General features: G+C 45.0%; 1 protein-coding gene across 23 annotated transcripts in view; it reads right to left on the reverse strand.

The window, feature by feature from the left end:
* The window catches only part of NRXN3 (neurexin 3), a 1,624,030-nt gene that overhangs the window by 1,251,966 nt on the left and 356,386 nt on the right, over nt 1-15,678 (reverse strand). For 5 of the 23 annotated variants that reach the window (XM_033850765.2, XM_033850767.2, XM_033850766.2 and 2 more), the window contains exon 7: nt 6,911-6,942. The exons of the other annotated variants lie outside the window; for them this stretch is intronic. In XM_033850765.2, coding sequence (XP_033706656.1) covers nt 6,911-6,942 — 32 coding nt within the window. The remainder of the gene's footprint in view (nt 1-6,910; nt 6,943-15,678) is intronic. 23 annotated transcript variants of the gene reach the window in all.

The raw sequence follows: 15,678 nt of genomic DNA on the forward strand, positions 1-15,678 counted from the left end.
TCTGTACCAACTTCCCTCCCTGACATTAAATACAATTGATCAGTGACAAAGGGATCAATAAGGAGAGTTTCCTTGCCCACACTACACTACACACCGGGCTTCCTAAAACAGTGCTTCCCTGTCAATCACCACGTTCCAACTAGTGAGATTTTCGTGCAGTATGTATATAAGTAAGCACATAAATACATGCTTACATCAAGGAGTGGATCTATTTACTTTAAAACAGTAAAGAGAAACGTTTTAACACACAGTGACATCTGGGATATATCTGTTCTACACAGTGGCTTTGGACGGCCACATTGGTAGCACATCTCTTTTGGCTGAAAGTGTATTATAGGTTAGGGTGTCCAGAATACAACTGTATGGGAAGTTCTGACATCTCAGACCCACATCAAGGACTCCAACTGTGACCTCTGATGCCAATGGACAGCAGGTAACTCCCATCCAAAACATACATAGAATTACTACCATCTCTACCAACATCCTCAGGGTCCAACTATTGTTTCTTGTCTCTGGTGCCTTTTATGCCTCAACATTTTTCTCTTAGCAAAGGGCCATTTCACTCCTGTCTCTGTTTTTCATTTCAAAGGCTTAAAAGCAAAATCTTCCCACGTTGCTTATATACTAACCAACTTCAAGCTTCCCCTAATAGCCATGCTCTCACTTCCTTCATGGTGCCCAGAAAAGCACTTGGGACCATTTGTAAGCCAGCTCTTTTACTTTAGCATCTTAAAAATGCTAGGCCAAAAATGTTCCCTAGTAGCAGAGGGGCTGTGAATACTTGAGGGCATGAATAAGAAGGATAGACTGCCATTTCCTTAAATAAACATACATAGTCACAGAAACCTCAACAAACCGAGGCTTTAGTTGGAGAAGAGCAACACCTCACGCCTAGCTCTACCATTAATTACCAGAATGGAACTCTCCAGTTTCACTCAAATAGTACATTTGATAGGAATAAATCTGATTGGAAAGCGCTCCTTGATAAGGTCACTAAGCACGTACTCTGCCCTCAGTACTTGTATCCTCAGCCTCTAGCACAATTCCAAGCACATAGTCAAGTGCACAATAACAGAACTGGCCTGAAGAGGGGATTAGGAGGACCTGCAGACTCCTCATGGCTGAGCCAGTGAGGACACAGGGGGCTGAGCATAAGGAAGCAAGATCACCGTCTCAGGGCAGTGGGCCAGAGCTGAGGTTTGCCTAAAGAGGCAGTTGTCCTGCCTGAGTTCTTAGACCTTGGTCCCTTGGGATTAATAAAGGCGCTCACAAGAGGCAGGCAGGGAGAATAGGGTACTAGCCATGGAAGCCTAGCAGGAAAGGAATCCGTACTTTAGGATTCATCTCTGAATCCTCAAACTACTGACCTTGTAATAAAATTATGCCACTTCACTGAATGCTTTTCATTAATAGAGACATCATCGGGCACCCTGAGGTAAGGGGAAAGCGGTGCTCCCCCCGGGTTGAGATGGAGCTCTCCCTCCACACCTCTAAAACCTACCAAAGGCTCCTCACAAAAGCTGATAACAGCCTAAGACCCAACAGACCATGTGGCTACGATCATAAAAATTCGAGGCATGGGCCGCTGTGCGGGGCCCAGGCGAGCCCAAGAGGTGTGGGGTTGCGGATGCTCCTTCGCTTTTCCTTTCCTTTCCACCGCCTTCTCGGTGTGATTTTCTTGGTGAGTTATGTGAGGAAAAAGGGCAACTGTAGAAACCAGTCCGTTCCCATCGCACGCCTTTCCCGCTCCGTGTCTTCCCCTTTGCGCTGCTCCCCGGTGACCCCAGCGCTCTGTCCGCGCCCGCCTTCCCGGAGGCTTAAGTCCCGGGCTCGGCCCCGCCGCCGCCGCCTGTGCGGGCGCCCCCCGCCGTCCTCCCGGTTCCCCTGTCGCAGCCCGTCCCCTCCTCGGCCACCTGCCTCCCTTTCTCCTGCACCTCGCCCCTTCTCCACCAGTTTACCTCTTGATCGGGCCCCTCCTCTTAGGTCTTTGTTTTTTAAAGGAGAAGCCTAAAGCTGACGGAGAAGCCTTTTAAACGGGGCCTTAAATTGTTACCCTTTTTTTTTTTTTTGGTGTCCCTTTTTGAAAACGATCTTAGAAGAGGTTTTATTCCGTCTGAACCATTTGGTCTTCCATGACTGCTGAAGGAAGCTCACCCTCCCGAGGCTTTGAAAGACATTTTGACAGTATGGTTCTGAACCAACCTTGGAGAGGCCACTCTGCCCGAAGGGAGTTAAGAATGCTGGAAGATAACAGAAGGCCAGTTTTGGTCATCTCACTGCCAGGGTGCTCGGTGGAGGGACCAAAACAGCCTGGTGGCTTGGTTAACTTAAAAGGGTTTGCTGAATGTGTGGGTCTTTATCATCTTGGGCTCTTAGTGAATTTCATTAGACAAGAATAAACTTGGTTTTTTCTTAAAAAAAAAAAAAAAAAAAATTCGAGGCATGCCCACCAGAATCTCAGATCTCAGGGACTTCATCCTAGGAACATGGGAAACAGGAAAATGAGGAAGACTCCCTAAAGCCATGGAAGGTTAAGGAAAACGCTTCCTCCTCTTAAACAAAGAACCACAATAGCAGTTCAGACACATATACACATTACTTGAAAACAGTCATTATCATTGTTTATTCCCCAATAAGGGCTTACTCCATGTGTGGAAAGGACATGTTTTGACTTTGCAACAGACAGCGTACAATGTTTGCCAACACATGGTCAGGTGCTAAACAAGAAATGACCCCTAGCTGACTGTCTCCTCTGAAAGCAAGCCTCAGCTTCCCTGAGGATTGGAACATTAAAATGGTAATGCGTTGAAGCTTAAGAGGATTTAGGGAGCACTGAGGACACCATGTTACTTAGGCTCCAGGAATACAGACTGGAATAAGACATGGCCATACCCTTCCGGGGCTAGTAGTTAGCAGCCTCGTGGGAGAGACAGTAAGTATTCATTTAAATATAATGTGCTCTCAGAGTACAGAGCTGGCAGACACAGCAAGAAACAAAGGGGGCAAAGATAGACGAGGAGGTTTTTCTGGGTGGTGAAACAGCTGAGCTAGTCTGGAAGAATGAGTAAAAACTGGCTATGGGAAAAAGGCACAAAGTCTCCAGGCAAAGGAAGGAGCACGATCAAAGAAAACTTGGGTTGGTATTTCCTAACTAAAAATGTCAGATGAGGGCATAAGACCACAAAGGAATCAGAGGGGAAAATAATTCCAAACATATGCATTGAAGACAGCTTGTATTTATAGCACAAATCTATTTTTTAGGTGTTAATGTATAAAGCCCTAGAAAAAAGTGGTTATTGCCATAAGGGGAAAACACATCCCTTTGATTTTTCTAGTTTAAAGAAATTCTCTTTTCTTCTAGTCTTATACCCGTGTCCCTCTTCCTGCTTGATCATTTTTTTCTCTCTCTCTCCTTTTCATCCTCTACCTCCTCCTCACATTTTTGTGCTGCTTAAAATAGTCATCAGCTATCTTCCTTCACACATTTTGTCATTCTGCTAATCCTACGGAATTAAAAACATGTAGACACGCACACACACACACTCACACACCTGCAGTCACGTGAAGATTCAATGCTGACCTGCATGATTATTTTATTATTTTTTAAAAGGCTGACTGCAGCACCTTCATTTAAAAAGTGAGTCCAATATTTACATGTAGACATTTTGTACACCGATGAAAACTGAAGCCTTTCCCAACTTGTTAAATACGATTTACTATTACACCACTTAACACATGTGAAATGTGATTCTTCTGTTTATTTTTTTAAAGAAATCCCAACAAATGTAGATGTTTAAACATAGCAGTTTTGGATTGTGCTTGTAAAGGGTGTGAAATGAGTAAAGATTTTATAGAAAAATACCCAGACATGGCGCCTCCCATATTTTTTTACTACTGTGTATTAATAAAGCTCCTTGCCCAGGAGCATTTTTATATGACATTATATTCCAAGATCTCACAGGGTTAGTTTTGATCTGACTGAATATCAAATTAGGGGCCAGAGACCCAATATGTATTATTCACTTGGATTTTTTCCCCTCTGGATTTCTTTTAACATTCCAATGGCATCACGCAAACAGAATTTCTCTCTCCTTTTATAAAGCACACAGTCATTTACTGCCAGCAGAATCTGTGTGTGAGACTTCAGCTTTTCTCTCTGAGCTCCAAGGAAGTGCGTTACCTTATACAATTAGACGTCAAGATACTAATGATTCCTTGTTCTTGGAGAGTGAGGACTGTGACATCAAAGGTGACTCATCGCATCAAAATACAGCCTGAGTTCCTCTTGAGCCTCAGGGAAGACTAGGACTTAAAAGCAGCAAAGACAACTCGGAGTCATCTTGTGGGGTGGAAGGTGAAGAGGCAGTAGAAAGAAAATCAAAACCCTTTGCCTTAACGCCGGGTCTCTTTAGAACCATGCTTTCAGGAAAAGGTTTCAAGAAAAACCTTTGATTGTGAATCCCCAAAGCTCAGGATCATGTATTTTCTGGATCTGGTCTTGAATATCATTTGAGACTGAAAGGTGGGACTTGGTATTCAAGTCTCTGGTCTGTCATAACATCCATGTTGCAAGGATGGTACTGCAAATAGGGCTGACTTTAAACATGGATCTATATTGTTATTCTAAACTGGGCTACTAAGGGGTTCTTGTAAGTGTCTGAGGCTGAAGAGCCTAAGGGTTTCTTCTGATACGCCCACTGGAGACGGCCAGTCCCAGGCCTCTGAGTGGCACATGAATGGCTGTGCCTCTTTGCCCAATTAGTGCCTTAACTCCTAGACTCAAACGCCTCTCCAATAAAATCTGCAGAACAAAGAGGACCTCTCAGATCCTTTTCAGGGCCGACAAGCAGCTATGTTAAAAGTAAGCTAGTTCTCACTTTTTCACATTGACAATCAAAAGGAGAATGGATCTCAGAAATGCTGAACAGGATTTTGCCTTGACTTAAAATTACATTTCCTATTAGAGTGGCTGGTACTCAACTGAGACCCTTAATTAGGGGATTTCCTTTTTACACTCTTCTTGGGGTTTTTCCTCTGTATGATCATTTCATAAGCATGTAGAGTTATCCTGGTAACCCTCCTTCCTCTCTGCACAAAAATAAATGAATAAGTGGTATTTTCAAGTTCACAAAAAAAAAAAAATTTAATGGCAAAGGCAGAAGGAGAGAAAGTAGAAAATCTGGGAACCAAATTCTTATTTTCATAGCCATGACTGACACTGCCAACAACTAGGACTGCACTCAGTCTGCGAACGTCACTCTTTTTAGCTCATGGGGCTAGTGTAGGGGCTCCTGACCCTTGAGACTGGCCGTCCAAAGTCAAAAAGGTCCCAACAGGCAGGGAGAGGTCTTGTCCTAGTGATGCTGATTGGTATTAATCACAGCCCACAGTCACAGAGAGGCAAGTAGTAAGATGAACACGTGTAAGGCTGCAGCGTCTATTATCATAATTCCTAATTATGACTATTTACAGGTCTCCCAAGGAATATAATTAAGTTTAACATGCCAAGTGATAAAGAAAAAAATATTAATCCGTCTTCTGTCCTCCCCTACCACCCTCCAATAACTCCTCTCGCTTCCTGAATTATCTGCAAGATCCTCTACGCTGGCTCTGTTTTTCCACAAGTGGTACTGTCAAAGGGAAGTCATTCTTTAGAGGACAAGGCAGTTGACTGGGAACCCCACAGCTGCCTCAGGCAGCCCAGGCGTTCAGTTAAAATGCTCGACTGCAGACCTTAAGACTAAAAAAAAAGAAAAGAAAACATGATGGATAAAGAAATGAGGGTCCTTGTGAAGTAAGCACGTAGGCCCTTTAATGCCATAAGAACAAACAGGGCAGAAGGGAAAGCAATAGAGGGCAATGGAGAAAACCTTTGAGCATCCCGGAAACAGGCAAAGGGTATGAAGCAATTCCAGGCATGGGCAAGGGGCATGCTGCTTCTAACAATTTTGCTTGGAAGTTTAGGTTTTTTTTTTTTTTAAGTCTACTGCCCACTACCCCTCAAAAGAGAAAAACAAAACTGCAAACAAATGGTTGAATTTGGAATTGGAAGACCCCAGAGTGCCAACGTGCTGCCTTGTCACCCCATGCTGAGTACAGAACAGGCCTGCAGGCTCCTGATGCCCCTCGACCCTAATTCCCAGCCTGAAGGCCATGGATGAAGGGCCTTCTCCAGATAAGGTCATCCTGAAGGAGTTTCTCTGATGCAGCACCACAGTGGGTTTATAAGACATGACTTGACCCAAGTTGTCTTTACTCAAGGACTCCAAAGACACCAGGCTGGTCCCGAATGGCACTCAACACTCCTAGCTCTAGCCAGGGGTTCAGGGTGATGAGAAATCAGAGTAGGGATCCAACTCCATCTGATCTAAACCCCCCTGCAAATGGGACCATGACTCACAGACCAGAAAATGGTCACCCTGAAACTGGAGATCCCTTAGAGTCTTCTGGAGACCCTATGGTTGTTCCTCAGTTCACTGCGCTGACCCTGAGTGATGTACCAGACATGAAGAGTTAGGACAACTGCTCAGTTCACTTTCTCTTGCATGTCATCCCTGCTCGCTCAGCAGATCAGTCCCTGCTGACAGTCAGTAAAGAGAAAAGAACCCAGGTGACCTGGATTGAAGGCCAAGAAGAGAGGAGAGCAGGCCTGATAAAACAATGAGTCAGGATCTAAAACCCAAGGCACGGTCACTTGGGAGAAGGATGTTTTGCTTGCTTTTGGAGGTAGATTTCCTTGGAATTAAAAAAATAGCTAGTATGAAAAGCAAACCAGAGTTTCTTTCCAGGGAGAAGCCTCGGTATCCCATATGTATTCAAAAAAGAAAATTGTTTTCTGAAGGTGAAGCACAAAGAGTGATTTCTATAGAATTAATCACTGTGAGTGTTTGAAAGGAGGATGACGGGAGACCTTGAGATTCCTCATGCAGGTCAGCAGCACCTCTCAGACGACTGCATTGTGATTCATGTAGAACAGCAAATCTTAAAGCTGTGTCCACCTATCAATACCATCCCGAGCTAGGCAAAGGTAACTCCAAAGTAACTGCTAGCCTTTTCCCAACCTTCTCAATGACCAGATTTTCTGAGATAGGATCTTAATCTTCAAAGAGAAGCCCAAGGAGGGGAGAATTTAACTGAGCATGTCAGAAACCCAGACGGGAAGAAGCATGAATGGAATAAAATCTACAACTATTGGTAGGAGGGACCAAGATGGAAGAAGATGAAGGTGCCAAAAGGAATCTACTTTCCAAGTATACATACTCTTCAGGCTACAGAGAGACAAGGAACTTTCATGAAGGGTTACCTTCGTTAGCTAAACATAATAGGAAATTACCATGAAGAAGCTCTGTATTTTACTCACAAAGTTAACACAGGACCAAAAATAATGGCTCTGGGCATTGTTTGAGAACCTCAGGAAGTGATGTTATCTCACAGATGGATTTCTTTTAAACTAGGAACCCACTAAAAGGTATTTGTCGGCCTTTCCTATACTCATTCATGGTACTGTAATAGTGTGTTTGAAGACTTTCTGTAAGAATGCAGATTCTATTGAAATAACATTTTGTTTAAAAACTGTACCCAGATTTTCTTTTAGAGACTAACCTATGCAGCTCCTGGACACACGGAGGCCAATGTCAGAGGCCAAATAAAGCTGATGAAACCCTGAACGAGGGCAGTGGAGAGAGAGAGAGGAAGGGTCAGCCTGGAAAAATACTTGAGAAGTAGAATTCCAAGACCTGGTGACAAATTAGAGGTAACAGGTAGAGGGGCAGACGGGATGACCAAGAGGAAGACGTGTAGGTAATTATCGAAGTAAATGAAGTCTTCCATTCTCTCCATTTATTTCTACTCTTCTAATGAGAAACAGAGAAGCACCTTTTGTGCAGCAGAGAATGAATTCAGACTTAGATGTGTTATCTGAGGTACTTGGGGGACAAATCAGTTCAGATGTTTCACAGGAAGCTGGTGTGAAGCCCAGGAGAGGGATCCGGGCTGGCGATTTGAATCTGAGGTTCGTTAACATTAAGAAGATGGTTGAGCTTGTCCAGAAAGAAGATGTTAGGAGAAGAAAAGGGAGGCCAAGGACAGAACCTTCAGGAGCACAAGCATTTCATAAGCAGCCAAAGGAAGTAAACCTCTAAAAGTGAATGAAAGAAGGGGGCACTCAGATGTCACAGAAGCCAAAGGCACAGAAAGGAGATCCACCTGTAAGGGAGGGTGTTCTAAGGCTTCTCAACTCTGTAATCAGGTATGAACACGGAGGCCAGCATTACATGGAGAAGAGGAAGGGAGGCCCCAAAGGACAAGTAGCACACATTCCTGACTTCGCCACCGTGTGTGTGATAGGGAAGGCTGCATGAGGGAAATATAAATATCTATCAGTTGGGGCATTTTTAGCACCAGCTGGTAGGAGCCACCTGCTCTCCCGTAAGCCCAAGCCATCTCCCCCTATTTGTGCTGCTGTGTAACAAACAGATTGGGAGTGGGAAAGCTGGGTAAGTAGTGGGTCAAATTCTAGTGGCTTCACTGTTGGGCACCCAGGACCAGTGTCAATGCAGGAAAAAACGGAGTAATAAGTGGACCCCTATACACTCCTCTTATGTGCCACTCCCTCTCTTGTCCCTAAAGTACACATGACGGAATCCAGTTAAAGGTGGTACCTCAGCCATCTGTGAGCTGGAAAGGAAGGGCATGACACGCAGTGCACTGAACAGCACCCAGAAGTCTCTGAAGACACCTCCTGCCGTCCACTGCCTGGCCCAGCCTGTAGCTGCAGCTGCGAGGCCCAAGCTTCCCACCACCACCCAACAAGCCTCTCCTCATGGGACCCCCATCCCCCCTGCCTATTCTTCCTCTCTTTCCTCAACATTTAACCCTGTCCCAGCAAATACCTTAGAATCACCACAGGTATTTTTGGCATGTTAGCTCACGAGGGCCTCCCAAAGCTAAAGAGATTTTTGCATAGAGTGAAAACAGAGTGATCTGGTTAAAAACTAGTATCGTGAATGGATAAAGAACATGTGGTACATATATACAATGGAATACTACTCAGCCATAAAAAAGAATGAAATAAAGCTGTTTGCAGCAACATGGATGGACACATATATTATGATACTAAGTGAAATAAGTCAGAAAGAGAAAAACAAATACCATATGATATCACTTACATGTGGAATCTAAAATATGACACAAATGAACTTATCTAAGAAACAGACTCACAGACGTAGAGAGCAGACTTGTGGTTGCTGGGGGTGGGTGGGGGAGAGATGGAGTGGGAGTCTGGGGTCAGCAGATGCAAACTATTATACACAGAATGCATAAACAACAAGGTCCTACTGTACAGGCACAGGGAACTTTATTCAATATCCTGTGGTAAACCATAACAGAATAGAATATGTATATGTATAACTGAATCACTTTGCTGTACAGCAGAAATTAACACAACATTGTAAATCTATACTTAAGTAAAATAAAAAATTTTAAAAACCTAATCTCAGGCTGTTAGAACAAAAAGTCAGCAGGGTTGAGTGAATGACTGAAATGGAGGTTGGTGCTGTTTGGGGTAGTGATGGGGGCTGGAGAAGTATGAATAAAAGAGGAATAATCAATGGTGATTCTAAAGCTTGGAAGACAAGAAGTGTACAGGCAAGGAACATGGGCTCCAGTATAAAATGTGTACTTTTAGGTGAAATGTCTTTAGAAGGCACCAGACTGTTATATGTTAACTGTGTAATGGAGAGAGTAGGGAGTGAGAAATAAGATTACATTTCTATCATAAAGTAAAAAAAGGTAATTCAAGCTCCTCATGTTCAAAGGAAGAATTGCAACATGCTATAAAAGAGGCTCATTTAAGCCCTCAATAGCTTTACCAGCATAAGGTACATTCCAAAAGTCCATCGATGGAAAGCCACTGTGTTTTCAAGCACCCCCTGTTCAACACCACAAAATGCCTTATTTCCACCCATTCCTTTTCCATGACTTATACTGTTGGAAGGGGAAGTCAAAGAAGAGGAGTTTTGCTGGGTCTTGGGCATTCCTGCCCAAAAGATAGGGGCACTGGAATACCAGATATAGCCTTGACCATGCCTCATGGACTTTTGGACTCTCTCCTGGCAGTAGAGGTCATGCTGCATAATCTACTCATCCTACTACGCTCTTCGGCCTCTCCATAAATTAATCCTCTTGTTTAATTGCCTATTACCAAGGGCAAAAGTTAGAGTAAGGGAACCCTACTAAGAACCCTCTACTTGAGCCCAAGATCAACAACAGGAGTATGACCTTCAGCAATTCATTTCATTTTTTTTTTTTTTTTTTTTTGCAACTAGTGTCTAGGCTTCTAGCCTTCTTGGAATAATCTCCACCTAGACCCACCTTCAATTTTACTTAAAAAATCATTTAAAATATGAACCATGATAACATATTCTGCAAAGCTGCTGAGCCCCAACGATGACAAGTGCCCCCAGACTGCCTTGCTCCTTCCCAACCCCTGGCCAATTACTAAGACGCTGGCTCCTTCTGCTACAGCTGCATATAACGCTCTCTTCAAAGCCAGATGTTAAAAAGCCTCGTCCACACCAACCAGCTCCCCTTGGGAAGTAGTAACTGGAAAACCACATAACGATGTCTGTTTGCTAGAGACGACATCTGACTGAGGCAGAAGTGACACAGCAAAGGTGTAACTGTTACAGCAGATTCCAGGTGCCTCAGCTACCCACAAAACACAGACACCTGACCTCACGTCGCAGCCCTGCAGCTGGCTACTGTATGACTCTGGACAAAACAAGAACCTCTCTGTGCTGCCGATCTTACCCCCAGAAATAGGAGGGGTGGTAGACCCTCTACATCATCTCAAGTCAGGAGGTGTGCTGAAAGGGTTCCCTGAGCCCCCTGGATGTTCTGTGCTCCAGGGGGACTCTGTGAACCCTGGCTCAGGCTCAGCTGCACCGCCAAGCCAACAGAAGTCTAACTCTGGGGGAGTTGCTGCACGTTCTGCTCCACTCCGGCCACTAGAGGGCAACAGAGTCCCACGCACTCCACGGGCTCTGGTTCCATCACCTGAAAGAGGAGTAAACTGTACACAGATACACTGCCATGTTCCTAAAATTGAAGTCTACGGTCAATTATCCATGAAAATGAGGAATTCAGGGTCTGCTACTTTGTAAGGTTGTCCAAACTCTGCTTTATCTTGTCAACTTTCTATTCAAGTTGGCCCACAGCTGTGAGCCAGTGACCCTTTGAGCTCTGCATATTCAAGGGTGAGTTTTAAAGTCCTGCTCCCCGTTCCACTGACGCCGGCATGTGCAACCCACTGCCCGTGTCTTTCTGGGGTGGCAACAACCTGCCAAGAGACATCAACCGTGGCCTCTTGACTCACGGACACTGTTGCACCCCCCTCAACCAGGCAACCCCTTAGATTATGGGCACCCGTTGCATCTCCCTGAATCACGGCCACTCCTTATATTCTCTTGAAAGGACTCAGATTGATGAGAAAATACTGACTTGGGTTGAGAGATGCTGGTAATGAAGGAGAGGCTTCCCTGAACAAAATGAAAAGAAGAAAAGCCAATCTGTAATCTTGTAGTAAGAAAGCCCCTTGGAGATATCTAATCCCATCCTCCCACTTAACAGGCAGAGGAACTAAAGGCCCAAAGAGGTTTTCATGGCTTGTCCAAGGTTAAGCTACTTAATGACAGAGCCTGGCCTACCCCTGAGGTCCCCTGGTCCCTGGAGTATTCGTTCCTCTACCCTTTGCAGGGCTCTTTGTCAGACAAAAGATAGGGATGTAGATAGAAACTGGAAAAAAAACAACAACAGGGGATTCATCAAGTCCTATGCAACCAGATTCAGATGCCCAAAAAGAAACAGCAAAGGCCTTAGGGTCATGAGAAAGATGTTAACCAGTGACATCCCAGGGAAGGTATGTGGTTATAGCCAGTTAACTTAGATACTCAGGAAGTGCAAGGTAGCCTTTATTTAGAGCCCACACTCAAACCATGTAGAGTTAGGGAAAGGATTTCCTCTGCTTTTGTAATCATACGATATCCTTTGGGATAAGTTTAAGACAATATTATTGGGTTAGCCAAAAAGTTCGTTCAGCTTCTTCCATAAGATTTTATGGAAAAACCCGAACTAATTTTTTGGCCAACCCAATACTTCTCTCTCTCAGGAAGAACAGGATTTTGTCTTTAATTATAGAAAGGGAAGCTTTATTCCCTCTTAAAGGAATTTCAGATGCCAGTGAACAGTTTGAAGGGAGATTTTCTATAGGGGGCTCATCTACATATTTCTGAAGTTAGACCACTAAGTTAACCTCAGCCCTTCCTGTAAGACTGACCCTGCACATATTACAGCCTCCAAGACTGCCTCACCCCCCAGAAAATCTTCTTCAGCAATGTGCTGGCTGCATCAGCTAGTGGTCCCGATGCTGTCCTCGTATCTTCTATACCTTTCACTGTGAAAAAAAAAGTAAGAGGCTATTCCCAAGATATTCTGCCAGTTGATCTGGAATCCTAGGACTTCCCCAGCCTCCTATGCATTCATTGGCCAATGTCAAATGAGAGGGGAAATTTTTGCAGCTCCCTCCTTGCTATTTGATCTTCTTCGTAGCCATTACTTGAGCTGTTTTCTCTTCATTTCCATTAATTAATTATTCTGTTTCGACTGTGCCCTCAGAGCTCTGACAAGGGTGGGAGGAGGGCAGCAACTTTATTAATAAAGTTATTATACTACATCTAGAGGTAATCATGATGCAAGAAAGTGAACAAAGGACATCTGAGTAACTGAATAAGAAACCACACATCTCCCCACCTCACTTTAACAATTCCCAGGTGTATCCCTGGCTGTTTTCCTCTGAGCAACCTCTTTAGGTCCCTGGCAGCTCTCTCTACAGCTCTTTTAGACTATAATGTACAGAACTCTAATGGTTCTGCAAATTGATGTCATCAGCAGCAGAATAATGATGGTTTCCTTTTACTAGTGGTATAAGGACTGGTAATAGCACATTTATATATTACTTTCATGAAAGCACTTTCACATCTATTGTCTCGTGGAATTCTCACAACAAACCTGAGAAGCGGCTGGAGGAGGAGTTCTCACCTCCGCTTTACTGGTGGGGAAACCACACGAGACAGTTAACTAATGCCTCCTCTTGGCCACAGACCTGATGCAGTACCACACCAGGGCCCACTCACCCTGAGATCTAGCTCTTCATCTCCTGTCACTAACAACAGCTTAAATGGCAAAGAGACCTGGGAAAAACCACCATCCCGATGGAATCGCAAATAGCCATTGTGATTTGAGTTTGGTATCTGGAGATACCATGCGGCAGTAACCCCCAGGGCAGAGATACAAGAGAAAAGAAGCAAAGAGCAGTTTTCACTGTAAGACTTTCACTCAGGGTTTCTCAGCCTTGGCACTATTGACATTTGGGGCCAACAACTCTTTGTTGTGGGACTGTCCTGTGCATCACCAGGTATCTGGAAGCATCTCTGGTCTCTACCCACGAGATGTCAGTAGCACTCCCTATTCACCTCCCAGTGTGACAAGCAAAGATGTCCCTAGATATTGCCAATTGTCTCCTTGGGGTGCAAAATTCCTCTTGGTTTAATCCATGATATTATGATACATAGCTTATCTCTCAATATTTCTCCCTCCTTCTCACCCCACCCATACCCCTGCCCTAGGAGGTTTTTCCTGGGCAAGTCATCCTCAACTAAGATTGTCCAGAAGTCCGTATCTTATGAGTTTGAAGCTTGTTTCTATCTCTTCCTAGATGAGCCATCTTGGGAGAGTTATCTTATCTCTTGGAGCCTCAGTTTCCTCATTTGTCAAATGTGTATTATACCACCCTCCTTCCATGGCTTTTATGAGGATTAAATGAGATGATGTACCTACAGGCTGAGCATGAGGTCTGGGTCAAACTAAGCATCCAATAATATACAGCCAGTATTATTTTGGAGGAAGGAAAGGATTTGGACTAGATGGCATGTAACTGAGGATGACCCCTTCAGGTAGAGTTTGCTCCAGCTGCCCCCTCTGTCCACCTGCCTACAAGGCACTGCCACTCTGACCCAGCAGAATTACTGTCCATCTGGGGGAGGAGCAATGACTTCACTGTGAATACATAGGACTTAGTAGCCCATTAACAGTCTCTGCTTCTCCTTGGATGACAGAGCAGTCGTCATTAATGGCTAGAATGTTTATCCTCGGCCATTCATCTCTATGACCCACCCAAAGCTTGACATTCTAATTACCTGCTGTGGCATAGAAGGCCCTACAAGATCTGGCCACTGCCCATTTTACTATCCTTACCACTTCCACTTTCCCTCTCATTTGCTCTTCTTTCTGTTCCTGGAACCTCCAAGCTGGCCCTGACTTGGTTTTGGTCTCACGGTTAGTTCCCTCTGCTTGCAACAATCTGCCCCTAGAACTTCTCTATCTCCTTTCCTACACTGAGCTCTTGGCTTACCAAATCCAAGTAGCCTCAGCCTCTAGGCACCTTCAATCTCCTTATTCTCCCTCACTTTCATCTCAGCTCTCCTGTTTTCTTGTCTGTATCTCCCCTTACAATGTTAGTTTCAAGAGACCAAGGGCTTTGCTTTGTTCACCATTGTAGCCTAAACACTTAGAACAGTGTCAGGCCCATAGTAAATAGTCCAGAATATATTTGTTGAATAAATGATTAAATGACCTCCTCAAGGGCAAGTCCCATGTTCCTGTAACTCCCATGAAACCTGACACTAGTTGACAGTAGATGCTCAATTACTATTTATTTAATTGACCTCAAGTACTTGTGGAGCACCAACTGTGACCTCTGGAAGCTGCTAAGCCTCAGAAAACTTTTGCTGAGAGGACGGCTCTGTCCTTAAAGAGGAAGAGAAAAGAAAGCATAGCCCACCGTGTCCTCTTGAAGTCCTCAATCCTTCATGGCTAAATTTGCCACTGACGCTAAGTATTAGGAAGTGGGCTGGAATGGGGAGATCGGGTGTGGACTCCTGGCCCAATTATGAACCTAGAATTGTACTTAGAAAGGACCCCAGGGGGGTCCACACCATCAAAGGAGTTAAACTGCTGGTTGCCCTAGAAACCATCCAGGTCCTCAAGAGTAGTACTGATGGCTACTCATCATTACCTGCGCAGGTAGTCCTGAGGCCCAGTTCCTCGTTTTCACACACCTTTGCTAAGAGAGCCCCATTTGTTTAAGAGCAGAGGTCAGAACTGCAGTGGGTTTAGGGCTAGGGAACAGCAATGACATCCCAGATCCTGCCATCCGGTCTCCGCCACACAGACCCTGCCCTGGGAGCCAGCCAGGCACACGAGGTCTGCAGAACCCCTCGGAGACCTTGTCCTTCAGGTGGCTGGCAGGCAACTCAGCTTGCCGACGAGGCATGCCCTCAATGCCGGGGACTGCTGCTTCCGCATTTAGACTGCATCGTGTTACCTCACCGCCAGCCAATCCGTGCCTCCCCAGGCTCAGCACACATTCTCCCCTTTGCCACAGACATCGCCTCGTGTCACTCTCCACTCCTGGAGCACGCTGCGCCCAGGGCCTGCCGGCGTGGGGTGGCATGGGGGGAGGCGGCGGAAAGAGAGGGAAGGCCACCAGAGCCAGGGGCACCAGCAGCCTCTACACACCCCCCAACCCCCGGTTCTCCTCCATCACGCATATGATGTTAGAAT

Source organism: Tursiops truncatus, chromosome 2, assembly GCF_011762595.2.
Source record: "Tursiops truncatus isolate mTurTru1 chromosome 2, mTurTru1.mat.Y, whole genome shotgun sequence".
In the NCBI taxonomy this organism is placed as follows: Eukaryota; Metazoa; Chordata; class Mammalia; order Artiodactyla; family Delphinidae; genus Tursiops; species Tursiops truncatus.